General features: G+C 37.7%; 1 protein-coding gene across 6 annotated transcripts in view; it reads left to right on the forward strand.

Annotated features, from left to right (window-relative positions):
• The window catches only part of SATB1 (SATB homeobox 1), a 79,611-nt gene extending 68,201 nt beyond the window's left edge, over positions 1–11,410 (forward strand). For 4 of the 6 annotated variants that reach the window (XM_060149547.1, XM_060149546.1, XM_060149545.1 and 1 more), the window contains 2 exons: positions 6,711–6,914; positions 9,264–11,408. In XM_060149547.1, coding sequence (XP_060005530.1) covers positions 6,711–6,914; positions 9,264–9,761 — 702 coding nt within the window. In that variant the 3' untranslated portion in view covers positions 9,762–11,408. Of the gene's footprint in view, positions 1–6,710; positions 6,915–7,500; positions 7,597–8,214; positions 8,233–9,263 lie in introns of all 6 variants that reach the window. The other 2 variants (XM_060149550.1, XM_060149549.1) reach the window with 2 other exon arrangements.
• Positions 11,411–17,654: the final 6,244 nt, after the last annotated feature.

Below are 17,654 nucleotides of genomic sequence, written 5' to 3' on the forward strand. Positions count from 1 at the left end.
CTCTGTTCAAATTTATTTCCCATGTTTTCTTGAATCCAACCAATGTTAGCAGGAGAAAGTTACTTGTAGTGCCTGCTGAAATTCTCTCTACACAAAGTAGATATTAGTAAACTGGGAAGGAAGATCCATGTATTTCCTGCGAATTCCATAGAGAACATGTATCTTTATTAATGTTAATGGTGGGGACCTCTCATTATGTTATAGAATAATCTGCTTTAGCAAAGGTTTTTCTCCTCAAGAACTTCATAACATTTAAAGGTTAATATGTTAGGTAAAGAACAATATCTTAAGATAAGCGTTTTTATTACAGGACATGATGGGATGGTTTTTATTAAATTATATGATGATTTGAATGGGGAGAAAAAAGTGCATCGCTTCTTTGCCCTCAACTTTAATGCCTTTAATCAAATAATGACCTTCTGGAAAATAGTTAATTTTCAGCATTTGGAAAGATCAATACCACTTTGCCACCAAAAAATGGCCCAGACGATGAAATCTGATGTATTTAAAGTATCATTTCACCCTTTTAACCTAGTAAATAATTGAAAATGCTTTCAGTAGTGCTTTGCCGCTGTTTTGTTTCTCACTGTTCAAAGTGTTAGGATTGTTCTTGAAAAAAAAGGTTTAAAGTTGGTGTGTGAAGGAAGGATGCAGGCCTCACACCCAGAAGTGGGATTGTACCCCCATCAGGCCTTGTGTGTCTCTGCATTAGGGGCATGGAAGAAGTAATATGTTTTAATACTATATTTGAGGCAGAGTGTATATAAAGCACAAAAAGGGTGGAAATGGAACCCTTCTGGAACATTCAAGGGGTGGTTTAAAACATCATTAGTCACTTTGCATCTTTTGTGATATCTTTCAACCTTTATGTTGGGGTAAAAGATTCAGTAGTTCTGACAGTTAGAACCCATTTCCCCCCCCCACCCCAGCTTATAGAACATTGATATGAAATTACCCATGAGCACAGATAACTTTGTAAATTTAAAAAAAAAAAAATTGCCCTCTCTTAGCATGTTTGTGGGCAAATTAAAAACTGTCTTCATTAGCATAAGTAACAGATTCTTTTAAAAGTAGAAAATTATTTGCTGAATGATAAATTGCTAGCTCTCTAGTTAGTCATTGTTGAAAATGTACTCATTCAAAATGCCTGGTGTAGTAGTTTAGTCTACAATACTGAAATTTTTTTGTGTGAGAAGTACTATTTAATGGATTATGTACTTAATCCTATTCCTACTACTTGCTAAACTGTAATTCATGCTTTCCACTAGAATGTTTGTATCAAATACCTCCCTATTTAGATTGATTTCTTTTAATATCATATATTATTATACTATATGCCCCAGAGATTGGAACAAAATACTTCTGCAAATAACACATGAAAAATGAGGGTAAGGGGTGGGAGAATAAATACAGACTCTGAAATGTTTTGCTTTTTAGAACTCAAATTACCCATTCTGGTTTGGTTTTTTTTTTAATGTTTTTTCCTTCTTAGTTGCAGGGAGAATTATTTGTCATTTTTCTTTCTCTTTTTATAGCTCTTGGGTTTAAAATGTATATGTACGTAACAATCATATATACATATCTGTATATTGTATTAAGTGACTCTGTTTTTTCTCTCAGAGAACACTGAAGTCTCTTTTCCCCTGGAAAACTAGTTGTGTTACGTGCTCCCAGCTCTGTCACAGACCAGGCCTTGTAAGGGTTCTCCTCTTATGTGTGTGAGGCTTCCTAGGTACAATAAATTCATTCGTGAAACGAGGTTGCTTTCCTGACTCAGTTAAAAATCACTGTGCACCCCTTATCTGTTAAAATGATAGAAGCAGCAAATTGACTTGAATTAACTGTTCTAAAAAGAGTGGAGTGGAAATCAGAGATTGAGTTTGGGTGGAAATTAAGCAGCTGAGAGATGAAGGTGCCAGGATTTTTATTTCAATGTGGTACAACAAGATTCTGTCGGTAAAGCACATCATTAGAATATTGAGTTTAGAACTGCTAATTTTTCCTTTAAAATGAGCATACAGTCATGTGTTTCATGGACCATGATAAATTGCCATTGTGTTGTCATTGAGTTTGTTTTGCTTTTTTTCAGTACTGGTTTGGCAGTCGTTCTGCATTTTCTCTTTTCCTTTTTCTCCCCCTCTGATCTTCCATGTCTTTCATAGATTCCCTAACCAAAACCAGCCCAAAGAATGTTATTGATTTCATACAGTCTGAGGTTTAACATCTTTACCATTTTCTTGCTTACAGTGGCAAGACATTTACAGATGGTTCTTGGTTCCTATAAAGTACATAACAGTATTTCCTTTGTGGCAGATGGATTCAAGACTTTTAGTTCTCAATAAATGTAGGTTTACAATACATAACTTTACAGGATTTGTGTTGTATATAACAGGTTTGAACATATTATCTCAGAATTCATCTGCATGGCATTTTCAGCTTGTTCAGGGTCCATGCCAGTTTTTTTAAGTAATAGGGGAAGTGCTGTGATTGATAGCAACAGCTCAAGGCGTGATTTTGAATAGAAACAAAGGGTTTAGAACAGAAGGTGTCAAATTAAACTTTGTCAGTTTGAAAAGTAGGAACATCCTGAAAGTTTTACTTATTTATTTACATGTGGCTACTGTTTATATTTTGCCCTCTTTATATTCAGCGTAATGTTGCTTGGCAAATTTACTACATTTAAAGTTTAGGTTGTTCCTTGTGCCATTTTAGTTTTCTGAGAATAGATCATTCTCATTATTTTAAGGCTGTTAGTCTCCTGTCTTTTCTACTGTTCAGAACAGTTGTGATCTAATTTTAATTGTCAGAGCAGTTCCCTACCCCCGCCTAGGGTCTTATGATATTTTAAGTCCCAGAGACCTGGCTTAAAAGGTAATTATGTTCACATTTTGCAACAAAGTGCAGCATCTTATTCACCTCCTCCACCCAGTAAATCTATGCATGTATCATTTAAAAAACCAATCTAGTACATAGGGAAATCATTATTTTTATTTGTTACATATTACCAGTATTCTTGACATATCGTTGTCTTTATTTGCCCTAACAATATGGCTTATGGAGAAGCGACCTAGGAAAAGGTATTGGGGAATTGGAAAGCATTTGGTTTTTTCCGTCACTTTCTGCAAAACATAGATCAGATTACTGTCATCATTAATAGAGTCTCGATCGATAGGATTTGAGGGCGTCAGAATATTCCGACGTGTTTAAATGGTATTATAATAAATTGATCTTCTTTTTGCCAGTGTGAATTGGGAATGAGCCAGTTGATTTCTCTGCTGACAAAGAACTAGCCTGTCAGAATATCTGTTTTCCGTTATTTGTTGAGGGCGACGCACAGCACACCGCTCCTCCCCCCATTTTTGTTTTTTGGAATACCCTTGTAGAACTAACAGTTCCCAGCTGCATGCACCGTTAAATATTTTTCTAAGAAGCATCTGATTTCAGTCTCTTAAAATCATCACGTCTCTTGAAAGGCTAGCGGAGACATGCTTCAGATTTATAATTCATCACATTATTTTTAGATAAGGAATTAGAAGTATTATTTAAGGGCAGAGGTTAATAGCAAACTACTGGAAATGTTATGTTAGTCATGCGCAATTAATAAAAATAAGAATCCGTCTCATAAGTATAGAGACAAAGAAGGGACAATATGAGCAAAATATTTGTTGAATGAGTCAGGGCTCTTTTTCTGAAATATTTGTGAAACCAGCATGAGTGTGATTGTTTAGGAATTAACTATCATTATTAGCCGTTTTAAAAGAACTAATGATTTTCTTTTCCAAAGAACATCTGTGATCCACATGTTTGTTTTTTGTTCACATATATGCAAGTGCTAACTGATCTCTGTGTTACTTTTAAAAGTTTCTAAAAGGATTCGAGAAATTATTGGAGTTCTTCAGCTTTCTCTGAGAAGATTTTCTTACATGAATCGTTCTTAATTTAACTTTTAGCAATTTTTAGTTACAAGCATTTATTGCTAAAAAAAAAAAAAAGACATGCTCAATGTTAAGCACTTATTGCAATAGTATAATTCTAGCTAAGTAAAGGAAAAACAAAAACTGTTCCGTTCTTGATGAACCTTCTAACATCTCTTGAATGGTAAATAAAATTGTAGCAATTTGCTGTGTTTAGGCATGGCGGCCTGTCAATTGCCATAGCTGAAGAATGGAGACAGGGGTTGGGGGGGGTGATCTTAACCATAGTTAATATTCAAGCCTTCAGGAAGACAGATCTAAAACCTGCCCTGCATCAAAACATAGAGGTAAAGTGTAAAGAAATAGCTTAGATGTAGGAAAATATAAAATATTTTCATGGCTTAATCGAGAGAGCAAATATTTGTCAGTAAGAGCTAAATAAATATCTCTGGGGCACCATATGCAAGTGGGTCTCAAATATTTCAAATACTCAAATACAGTTTTGTAATTAATGTTCTATTCACATAAATAGAGCTAAAATGTGACATGTCACCATATGATTCCAGAAAGAAGCATAGAAGTGCCATGGTTAGAAGAGAAGCACGTTCAGTGACACTGTCATCACAATTACTTTTATTTTTTATTGAGCTAATATTCTTTCAGGTAAATCTTCAGTTTACTGTCTGTTCTCTTAGCCTGTAATTATGCATTCAGTAGCATCAAATGAGTGCATGATTACATGACCGTCTGTAGGTTAATTATTTGTTTAATTAAACAACGTGTTGAATGGAGAATCAAAGGCCTCTTAGTTAGGGTTAAGGCTAGTAGATGTCATGAGGTTTAGCAGCTGTCACCCTTGACTGGGTGGTAGGTGTGCCTTGGGAAGCTAGTGTTATCAGTCTCCATCTTTCCTTTTAAAATATTTCAAATAGGCCATTTCAGGGAGAATAGGCCTTGCTTCTTCGCACTGTATATTACAGTTAAAAGAGAATTTCTCCAGTGGTTCAGTTTGAGAAGGAGAGGAAAGTCACACCATTTTCTGATGTCACCCAAAAGTAACAACAACAAAAAAGCAACTCCCTTTGGCCAGTTCTAAAAATCAGATACTAAACTGTACTCTTTCCATTCCCATCCAACTAATTTACTTAGAATTTCCAAGAAACCCCTTTGTCTTAGGTCGAGTTCCCTAAAACAGAGGCTAAGGTAAGGAATCAGGGACTCATGATTTGGTGGTGAGGGACCCGGCAGGCATTCAGGAGGACAAGAAAGTGGAAGGGGTCAGGAAAGAATGTGGTCTCAGGTAAAGTCCGTATTGATGAGGAAAGGCAATAAGAAGGTTGGGGAGGGCCATCTCTGGCCATCTCTAAAGGGTAGAGTGAGTCGTCACTGTGGGGCAAGAGGGTGGGTCAGCCAGTCACTGGCCACCCCAGGGTGAAGGGGCTAGTGAGGGGTGGAGTAAGCATCCGGGCATCTCCAGGTGCGAGGGCTCCAAGACATTTGTCCAGAAAAGAGTATGGTTGTAGGCCGACAACAGGCAGCACGGCAGCTGGGGCTGGTTGCCTTGGCTGGTGAAGGGGGTGTGGGTGGGACCTCTTCCCTCTTCCTGTCCACCCCATTGCAATCCACCCCATTGCTTAGTGTTCATCATGGCGGCCAAGATAAAGAAGGTTTGAGATGATGATTAGAGGATGTGAGACATGAGAATGTGAGACAGCATACTCTCTTGGACCACTCGGTTCTTGAGAATCTGAGGATCAGAAACTGGGCCTTAGGAGGCATCAGAGAGGTTCAGGTTTTGGCATTCATTGGACATTTCCTTGTCTCTTAGCCCAGGAATTCTATTAAAATGCTCACTTGATGAACCATGTGTGTACATAGCAGCAGGCAGGACTCCGAGGTGTCTTTCTGGAAAGTTCTGTCTTGGAGAATTCTTCTAATGCTCATTCTAAATACAGTGCCTTACCTTGGATGACATTCTTGCTCACATAACTGCACACGTCCTTTCTCTCCCTTTCCTACACACTCACACACATGTTCACACAGAGTTGCCTTTCTAATACAAAAATTATAAACTTAGGGAATCCTTTTAGAAAACAAAATTATTCTAAAAGCCTGTCCTAGCCCTTCTTAAATACCTTCAGAACCTCAGATGGCCACTCATCAGACAGGAAGCACACTCAGCCTTGCTTTTCTCCTCTGACACATTCTGCAGACTCCATGGTAAATGGGTCTTGCCCTTGGAGTCTGAAAAATAGGACCCTCCTTTAAGATGCAAATCTGAACGTGTATTAGAAACAGAGCCCGCTTCCGCGATAGCCACAGCTATTCTCTCTTAACAGGTTAAAAAAAAATTTTTTAACAGATTGGGGTGTTTGTATTTTATTTTTATTAATTATTTATTTTTATTTGCGTTGGGTCTTCGTTGCTGCACGTGGGCTTTCTCTAGTTGCGGCGAGCGGGGTACTCTTTGTTGAGGTGCTCGGGCTTCTCATTACGGTGGCTTCTCTTGTGGAGCACGGGCTCTAGGCGTGCGGGCTTCAGTAGTCGTGGCGCACGGGCTTAGTTGCTCCGCGGCATGTGAGATCTTCCGGGGCTCTAACCCGTGTCCCCTGCATTGGCAGGCGGATTCTTAACCACTGTGCCTCCAGGGAAAGTCCTGGAGTGTTTTTAGCTTGTGAAAAAAGTTAACTTCACAGGGTCCTTCCTTTTTAGCTCCTAATGGAAAATGTCAGCCGACCCCCCTTCACCTCCCCCTGCCATCAGCCTGAACTGACCTGTTATGCCCTTGTCTCTAAGGGGTGGCTGTGTGAGCTATTACGCTGGAAAGAAGATCCTTCTCCAGAAAACAGGACCCTGTGGGAGAACCTCTCCATGATCCGAAGGTTCCTCAGTCTCCCTCAGCCTGAACGTGATGCCATTTATGAACAGGAGAGCAACGCGGTGCATCACCATGGCGACCGGCCGCCCCACATCATCCACGTGCCCGCAGAGCAGATTCAGGTTCGTTTACCTTGGCCAATTCAATATAACGCTCAGTAAATAGAGGTTTAAACTTAGCAGGGAAACGAGCATTTCTCTTCTTTCCACCAGTCTAAACATAGGCTTCTGAGCAAGAGATAACAATACACTGCCATCTCACTCAGGGGGAGAAAAGGAAAACGAACACACGTTTTCCAACATGTGTATTGTGTTCCTCTCCTTTCATCTCCCCTCCCCCAAAGCGGTGGAACCCCCTTCTACACTTATTTGGCAAGTCTGTCTTTGTTAGAATTGGGTTGTTTTGTTGTGTGAGAGCTTAAGAATTTTGTTGTCGCTTTTGAAAAATCAGAATTTTTAGAACGCCACCTCTTTTTTAATGAGTACCAATACTGTCCCCGAGGAAAGGCATGACTGCTGTTTCTGTACAGGAAGTTAATTGGATCACAACTGTATACCTTGGATTCTGTCCAAAAGAGAGGAGGGGAGGGAAACTAAATTGGCTTCTGGCTTCTGACTCCCTGGCCCTGCCTTCACTTTGTAGCTCTATCCTCACAGCCTTAGGGAGCACAGGTTAGGGGTGAGTCACGTTTGTCTGTCTTTCCTTTAGAGCCCCTCTCCCAAGACCCCTGGGAAAGGAGAGTCTAGAGGCGTTTTCTTGCCAGGCCTGCCAACCCCTGCACCGTGGTGCGGTGCTGCTCCGCAGGTGAGCCAGGCACAAGTTAACCTATGCCAGCAAGAGAGGGACACACAGAGAGGGTGGTGCCAAGACCTGCTCTCTTGGTCAGGATGCTCAACCTTGCAAAGGCCATGCTAACCGTGGCATTGGCTGAAGATCCCTGTGCCGGCAGAGTCAGCCTCGGGCTCAGCTTGTCACATCCCGCGACCTGTCTCCACTCATCCACTGAGTGGATCCACTAAATTCATCCCCAGTGAATTCAGATTGGGAAGCTCTGGGTCCAGGTCGTTGTTGGCCTCCATTGCTTAGGAAGTGTGTTGAAATTGAACTTGAGCTGTACAAATTATTTGTGTTAAATCTAAGGGGACGCTTTTAGCTTTCCCCTTTCAGGGAAAATGCCATTGCCTTCCAGAGTCCTAAAATTCTATGCTCTCTTTGTATATTATTTCTTGGTATTGCTATTGGGGGGGAGGGGCCGCGGGAAGGGGAGGAATACACACACATACACATATGTACACAATAATAGTGTTATGCATCCACTAAGGGAAAAAAACCTTTGACTATAAAAGTTAAATTGAAAAAGAGAATCCCTTAGGATATCAAGCACTAAAATAATCGTGAAAGCCTGAAAAATTTGCTGTTTAGCAAAAACAAAAAAGATATGTGTTAAGTTAAAAAAATAGTACTTGTTTGAAAATGTAAATTGTTTTTAATAAAATTGCTTCTTAGGAGGATTAAGGAAATGCCTAGGGCACAGTACAAATGTTCTAGTATTTTGGGCTTCCTCGGGTTGATTTGCTAAGAATCTTGGATATGGAGTGTATATATTATGTGCATGTGTCACACGTTTGTTATGTATGATTGTGTATGGAAATTACAGCACATATACAGATACTAATTATGAAAAAGTGTCTGTATACACTAAATTTAAATCCTAATCACATATGAGTTTAGTATAGATAAAACAATTTGCTAGCCGTTGTGGGATGGATGGAACCTTTATTTGTTGGTAAGAAAAAGACTTGCAGTGTCAGCCCAGTGCAATTTTGTAAGAAATCTGTGTGTCTGTTAGATTGAAACTGTCTAGTAGGACATTCACACGTGAGAATCTCAAAAACCCTTATGGATTCACAAGGGCTGTGCTGCAGAAGAGCAGAGGCTTACCCATTTTATTTGCAACGAAAATAAGACTTTGTATGCGTATGCTTGCTCAACGTTTTACCCATCCAATGAAATGGGACAAAACACTCATTTACTTCCCCACGTCTCCACAGCTCACCTTTCGAAAATGCCTTTGAAATCCTTCCCAATCTTCATTTAAAATCTTTGTCAATTATTGATATCATAATTTGCTTTGCTGTCTTCGCCTCTGATGCGTATCCTTCTGGTGAAGTTCATGGCTCACATTTTCAGAGCGCCGAGTTCCAGCCACCATGAGCTAGCCTAACCTCTGATGAGGAAGCCCAGGAGCCCCCCCAAGCCCTCTTAATTCCACCCTTTCTGGTGATCATTTTGATTTTCTTCCTAGTACTGTGGGCCATTTAGCTGGCTTGCCTTTCCGCCCAGGATCCCTGTCCCCGTCCCGGTCCAGGCCAGGTGCATGTGGGATCCCTGACCATGTGCTCGCTCGTTGGGAGGCCGCATGCGCAGTGGCCAAGAACGCTGCTGACCCTGTGCTTGTTTCTTTCCTGCAGCAGCCGCAGGCGCAGCCGCAGCCGGCGCCGCCCCCCGCGCAGGCGCAGGTGCAGCAGCCTCCGGCCGGGCCCCGGCTACCCCCGCGGCAGCCCACCGTGGCCGCGCCCGCCGAGGCGGAGGACGAGAGCCGGCAGAAGGTGAGGCCGCGGACCAAGATCTCGGTGGAGGCGCTGGGCATCCTGCAGAGTTTCATTCAGGACGTGGGCCTGTACCCGGACGAGGAGGCCATCCAGACTCTGTCCGCTCAGCTGGACCTGCCCAAGTACACCATCATCAAATTCTTTCAGAACCAGCGGTACTATCTCAAACATCACGGCAAGCTGAAGGACAACTCGGGCCTGGAGGTGGACGTGGCCGAGTACAAGGAAGAGGAGTTGCTTAAGGATTTGGAGGAGAGTGTCCAAGACAAAAATGCTAACACCCTTTTCTCGGTGAAACTAGAAGACGAGCTGGCGGTGGAAGGGAACACAGACATTAACGCCGACGTCAAAGACTGAGATGAAAGTCTTCTTTTCCTCCATCAGCACCAGTGAAATTGACTAACGACACGGAAGGTCCACCCTGTACTCGCTCAGCAAACCTTGTTGCCCATTGTTTGGCCAATGAATCTTCAGAAACTTGCACAAACAGGAAAGTCGAGAAAGGATGATACAGACTGCACTAAGCGTTTTGCTCTCTTTTACAAACTGCTTGGCAGCCCCAGGTGAAGCATCGGATTGTTTGGTATTAAAAATGAAAATTTGTGTTCACGGAACACACCCAGGTGTGTACCCCGTAAGCATGATACCAGTGATTTTTTTTTTTAATTATTATTCTGGAGCCTCAAACAAGCATTATAACTTCTGTGATTATTATTTCCTTCCTTTAATTATTTCTGTAACACTTCACACTGATCTTTGGAAACTCGCCCCTCGTTTAAAAAAAAAAAAGAAAAAAAGAGTTTGTTACTCTATTGTATGTTACAAAAGAACTATAGACTGTGGAATGCAGTTTAAAGATGACATATGCCAACAAATGCCTTGTATTATATGGCACTGCCGTAATTCAAATTTGTTTTTATTTTGGAAATAAAAGTTCACTGTAATTTTGTTTTCATTCTCATTGTTACATGATTTTTTAAAAAATGAAAAGAAAATGTGAAACACAGTTTAGTCCTCATTATTTATTTGTAGATCCTGCAGCATCATGTTGTAATTAATTTTCTGGAAGTTTCCGTTAAATGTAAAATTGCTTCTCTTGTTACCATACTGATTCTTTTCTATTTATAAATGTATTTTGATGGGCAGTAAAACAAAGTGTCTTAAAAGTTTTAAATAGATAAAATGTGCTTTACACAGTTGCCTATAAAAAGTGCTCTATGTTATCCAAGCAATTCATACTATAAGCTTCACTCTTATTGTTGTATGCAATTTTTACTATCACGCAAATAAGCTTAGGTAAATAAAACTAATAGATCACCTTAGAAAATTATGCAATTAATGTGAAAATAATTGATGTTTGCAATGTGTCTTCCTTTGGTTTACAATCAATTTTAAAGCTACATCTGTATAAAATTTCTGTATAAAGGTGTTATTTCTTTTTTATGAGTTTATGGCTATGAAAACACCAGCTATTTTGTTACAGCTGGCTGTTTTTATAAGTGTATCACAATTTTCTTTATGCAGAAATGTTCTGATTAGGAGTGGTTATTGACTGTAACTACACAATTAAAATTGTTTGTATGGTATGACAATGGTAGGGTTTGTCTGCTTATGTGAAGTAACTTACAGAGTCCAAGACGGCCCTCTAAGTTAGATGCATGTTAATACTTTCTTGATATTTTGCAGATCTGAAAAAGAGCAATTGAAAAGTCACTTGAAACACTGTATATTTAAATCACAAACACATGCTCACTTTTTAAGTTTAACAATGAAGACGATAACCTGTTTTTGGTTAATATATTAAACAGAGATAGGAGGATGGTCAAAAGACTCGCCAACAAAGACATCAATTCAGTCTCTAGCAGATAGGTGCTTAGAATGGATTCATCTGCATTTACTTCACAATACTTCCATCATGGCGACACTTTTTTTAAGCTGATGTATGAATATTTTTAAAGGCCATTAATAGTAACATAAGTAGGGGAAAAAATGGACCTTCTGTTTAAAAACTCCTTAGTAAGCAATGTATTTTTTTTAAGTTGTAAATGGAATATAACTTAATAACTCTGAGCTTATTTGGTTGTGTATGTCATAACTATAAGACCTCCGTGAAGAAAATAAGAATAACATGCCTGGAATTGAAACATGCACTTCAAAATTCTTGAAACATGAAACTCAGTAAACTCCAAGATATAAAGTGAGGTGTGCTAATGGTCATGAAAAGGATTGGGGCCAGTGTTGCAGTTTTTGGTTATTTTTTTTCACATTCACATTATCTTTTGCTTCTTTTTAAGATTTCCTACTTGTTAACAGGTGTCTGTTTTCCTTTGCTTCTAAAATCACCCACTCTCTTCCTGCCTATCTTTTTCCCTGAGCCCTGATGAGCCCATTGGTGGGCAACTGGACTGCTTTAATGCTGAATTTAAGAAAATAAAATGGGATGGCTGAAAACTCCCAATTCAGCTTTCAAAGTTACTATTTACTTTTGAAGCACAGCTGAACTACTTCAAAGGCACCTGGTTTGCTGTAAACTTAAAATTATATTAGAAAAGTTTTCAATTCTTTTCATTAAATGAGAGAACAACTTTTAAATATTCTTGCTTATTACTAGGGTTCAGAAAATCATTTAAGCAAAAGAAATTTGAGATAAAATAGAGAGTAGATAGTGTGTATTAAAAATAATAATTAAATAGAATAATATGCCAGGAAGCTTAAAGAAAGACAACCTATCTTCTTTTTCTCTGAGTTTAAAGGGAAAACCTAGAGCAGAGGGTAGTTTTTTTTTTTTTTTCTACACCAGCACAACACCTAATATAAGGTGTCACAGATCTAATAACATTTAGAAGGAGAATTTGGGTTGCAAATAAGATTTTCTCATTCCCAGTAACCTCCTAACTTCTTTGGAAATAACATTTTCAATGAGTTGCTGAGTGTATATAAGAAATCAACATGACAATACTAATAAAATTCTCACTTAGGCCCCTTCACTCAAGCAACATGATCTTGCTAATATGACTTTTTAAACCAAAAAAAGGAAAAACGTGTATAAACAATGACGGTCATGATGGAGTGAGCAAAATTGTTTCCAGGGACGATGGCACATTTTGCAAGAGGTTTGTCGGGATAACCTTCCACATGGCTCCCCCAACGTCATATACTGCTCATACCAGCCCCAGTGTTGCCAGAGACTATGGTAAAATTCCTTGAACAAACTTCACTGTGTCCATGTATTTCAGAGACTTTTAAAAGATGGGCATGACATAGCGCTTCGTGCTGTTAAGACCTTAGCAGAGTCAGGTAGTTTACGGGTAATATTCAACCTTGTGCATCTGAATCTGTCATGGATTCCTTCCCTCAGCACTTTGCCACTAATTTGTATTACACTCTGTGGCCATATAATACTTGCACATTATGCAAAAAATAATGTTGATAGTATCTCCTTGGCACATAATATGCAGAGTTGACATATAACATTTGAAAACCAAGGTAACTGATACGTGTGCCCTAGTTGCGTGGCACTAGGTTACAAAGCCTGTACATATTATATATAAAATGTGTATTGATTAACAATTAGTCCTAAGGAATTCTGAGCTTAAAAGAAGTGTTTTTTTTCTGCATTAGTGATATCTATATCTAACTGTGCTTATCTAAAATATATAGCTTGAATAGAAAACATTTTCCATTTGTTCAAGATTGAATGAAAACGACAATCTCATACATTCCATTATTCAATTCTGCCCTATTCCATATTGTTATCATTGGCTGATATTAAGGTCCTTGACTGTCACGATATTATCAATAAAAGGTATTCTGCACTGCCTGGTGATATTTTCAAAAAGAGCAATTAAAATGTGTATACCTACGCTATTATATAGCCAATGGAAATTGGACTATTGTGCTAAAGCAGGCCAGAATTTGCATGATAGTGTGAAAACCAATAGAGGTCCAAAAATACTAATCCTATCTAAAATATCAGAAGATACCGATACTGTAGTTAACCTTACAAATAAATACTTTTTACTTTTTAAGGGAGCATATCATGGATTCAGCATTTCTGAGACAATCCATTTAATGTAAATACTAAATACTTGCATGTCTTTCGACAAAGGCTAAATTACATCTGTTAACGTGCACATATTTGATGAAATATGAAGTACCCTCATTTAAGAAATGTGATAGAAAGTATATGTCCAGTATACTATTACCTGCTTAATAATACCACATGTTAAGTAAAAATAGTTTGGAATTCATGTTTAAATGATGAACAACATTTTAAGCCTTCCTTACATTACCCCCCTTATGTGGATCATACGTATTTCCAAGTTTAATTTTATCAAAATAATTCTACAAAAATGCCATTTCGGTTTCTTGCCCTGTATTAAGGTTGTATATTAAGTCACCTTCTTCTGTCAACTATTTCAACTGCTAATATCCCTCTTGTGATCAAAAGCACATGACTAGGGCCCTGTTCTCTCTGATACTAGTTGATGAGGTGGTGGGTGAGGAAAAACAGAGCAGTACATTATTTTTGTTGCCTTGCAAAGAAAATACAGAGAAACTCTAAAGTGACATTTTGCACTGAGTTAAATGTTGCCCATTATTTTTTTACTCTTAGTTGCATTTTTTTACTGTTATTGAATATTTGCATTTTATGGTAGTCAAATAAGTTTTCATGACAGTGACAGTCTCTTTTCATGCTCTTATGCCCCCCCCAAAGAGAGGATGTCCCATGGGCTGCTTTGATTTTCCACTCACAGAAGAACCATCAGTACCTGTTAAATGAGAACGCTGAGAAAGTTCAACTATTTAAGTGTGTGCATTAATTCACTGAGCCTGTGGCAATGTGCTACAAAATAAGCATTTGTTCAGCACACAAACCTGTCCAACAGCCTCTTTCACCTACTCCACCTTTGTTTCCAATTTTAATTTCCAAATATTTGTTCTACCAGATCTCATACCAAGGCTTTCTACTTTCTGAGGCCCCTCCCTAGCATGTCCCTCAAATATACTTAAAATGATAATAGCAACAACATTGGTAGAATGCTTCGTTTTACAAGGCACTGCCACACCATCTTTGTTCCACTATGAGTACTTAAGGCAGTCACAAGGGAGGGGAAAGTCAAATAGGGTAACTGATTTGTTCAGCTGTTAAGTGGCTATATTTGTTTCAAACCCAAGTCTTCTATCTACAAATTTCTATCTCTGTTTACTGCTTAATAAGAGCTTTCTCAAATGCAGAAAATATAGAAAAAATTAAATGCAATTCGATATTGTCAGAAATAGAGTGTAATGTATTTTACTAATAAGAAAAAGTCCATCACTAAGTAATTGAAATCAAGTGTATGAAATATTAACCCCAAAACTCTGCTGTAAAATCCATATACACCGATTTTTTTAAACATACATTTTATTATAGGAATTTCCGAATACACCCAAAAAAGTAGAGAGAATAGTATTTATAATGCACCCGCAAGGATTCATCACCCAGTTCAACCATTGTAACATTTTTCCGTTAATAAATACTTTGTGAAACTTGTTAAAATTTTGATGAAACGTATGAAAATATCGAAACTATTCGATGGGTTTTGCCCATAATGATGTGACATCATCTTGCTTTTGCAAAGTAATGAATTTTCTGGTTTCTAAAGAAAATATTAAAATGAAGTTTTCCTCGGAGCTCTCTGAGAATTTTCAAAAAGCCAGTTTTAGAGAACTTTTGAGAATTCCACAAATATTTGTAACAAAAACAGAGAGGCAAACCAGCCGCTCTTTATTTATAAACAATACGTGCTTTCATATCACTGTTGAAACTAAAGTATATAATTTTCAGTTATGCATAATAAAATATGTAATTAAGCAACATTCCATGGTGGATTAAAGAATTAAAAGCTTCAGGTGCAGAAAGAATTTGTTGGCATTTTCTTTTTCAAGGTGGTATTTTGAGATGTTACTTTTCATTTTCCTTTGACATCTTATACACAAATAAATAGACAGAAACAGGTGAGAAGCAGAGAAACAAAGAATTGGCTTTACTAAAATGGACCTGAAAAACAGAGTGAGGTAGAGTATTTGCAATGTGCCCGTGAAGGCAAATTAAAAAGGACAGAAAAATCTTCTTAGCCTGGGGAGAAAAAAAAAATCTCTTAATAGGGGCATGTGCTCCAAGAAATAGAAATAACATACAAAGTTAACTGCATTTGGTAATTCCTATATTTCAAACTACATTAAATTAACACACTCCAATTGATACAGTCCAGTAAGCTTATTTTTCAAATGAAGAACTGAATCTAATTAATAATTCTATGCTAGAAACACTGAAGTTCATAGAGGCGTTTGGCATGTATCCTATTTTTAAAAAAGGGTAATACATCAAATAAAATCAAACCACTCAAATGTCAGAATGTGTCAAGATGATTCTGAAAATAAATTATTCTACTGAACATCTAAGAAAAAAAATAACATAGAGGTGAAACTCTGCATCTAGCACCAGGAGAACTTTCTACCTAATATCGGCAGTTTTTCGTGCAATGCTTTAACTACAGTTACAGTCAGCCATATATGAACAAGTAAATTCAACATTTTTTTGTTTATATTACTCAAAGAAATATGCACTTGTGAGCAAATAAATGAATGAATGAGATCAGACCATTTAGAAGAAGTGTTGGGGTATGGTATGGAATGAGACCCGTATCCCATGGACAATCCTCTTGGTGGTGGGTTTTTTAAATTAATTAATATATTTTTTAATTGAAGTATAATTGATTTACAATGTGTTAATTTCTGCTTTACAGCAAAGTGATTCAGTTATACATATATACATATATATACACATTATTTTATATATATATATTCTTTTCCCTTATGGTTTATCATAGGATATTGAATATAGCTCCCTGTGCTATACAGTAGGACCTTGTTGTTTATCCTTTCTATATATAAAAGCTTATATCTGCTAAACCCAACCTCCCACTCCATCCCTTCCCCAACCCACTCCCGCTCTGCAGCCGCCTATGTCCGTGAGTCTGTTTCTTGGTGGTGCATTTTATTTAAATTGATGTTTGTACAGAGGATTTGTTAGCCTTTAACATCTCATGGTCCTGCTGAAATATGGCATTGTTGTATTTGTTTGTGTGTGTTTTTATACCCCATCTTATTACAAAAAGAATTTGCTAAGACTCTCATATATACTACACTGACATAAGATAAAAAAGAAAAAAGAGAACAAAATTAATCCAAAATTTGGATAGAAAATAACACAAAATGAAAGGTATGTTTGACACACTGAAATACGTATCCTGAGAGCCTATACAATTTATTAGAGTGGGCTACTAAAATTGTAACAGCTTTATTGAGGTATAATTGATATACAATAAACTATACATATGTAAAGTGTACAATTTGATAAGTTTTGACATGTATGTCAAATACAAATATGACACAGATACACAACTGGGAACATAACACACCCAACATTCTAGTAGTTTCCTTGTGTGCTTTTGTAATATTCCCTCCCCCTCACTCCTCCCATCCTCATCTGTCACTGTCCCCATGAAACCACCGATTTGCTTTCTGTCACTATAGATCAGCTTGCCTATTCTAGAATTTTACACAAATAAGATAATTCAGAATGGACTCACTTTTTTCTGGCTTCTTTCACTAAGCATGATTATTTGAAGATTCATCCATGTTCATTCCATTTATTATTGTGAAATATAACCTTTTTCAGCTGTAGCACAGTTTGTTCATCCGTTAAGCATTTGATGGATATTTGGGTTGTTGCCAGTTTTTGACTGTTATGGATAAAGATGCTATGAGCATTTATATGCATACCCTTGTATAGACATATTTCATTTCTCTTGGGGAAATTCCTAGGAGTAAAGTAACTTCTCATATCATAGGTATTAGTTTAACTTTATAAGAAACTGAGAAACTATTTTCCAAAGGACTTTACTGTTTTACATTCCCAACAGCAGTGCATGAGAGTTCCTGTTGCTTCACATTCTTGTCATCACATGATATGGTCAGTGTTTTTAATTTTAAACATTCTCATAGGTGTGTTGTGATATCTTATCATGATTGTAAATTGCATTTCTGTAATGAATTGCATTTCTCTAATTGAATATCTTTTCATATGATTTGGTATTCATATATCTTCCTTTAAGAAGTGTCTGTTCTTTTACCCATTTTTATTGGGTCGTTTGTTTTCTTATTATTGAGTTTTGAAGGTCCTTTATATATTATGGTTGCAAG

This window comes from Lagenorhynchus albirostris, chromosome 5 (genome assembly GCF_949774975.1).
Source record: "Lagenorhynchus albirostris chromosome 5, mLagAlb1.1, whole genome shotgun sequence".
Lineage (NCBI taxonomy): Eukaryota > Metazoa > Chordata > Mammalia > Artiodactyla > Delphinidae > Lagenorhynchus > Lagenorhynchus albirostris.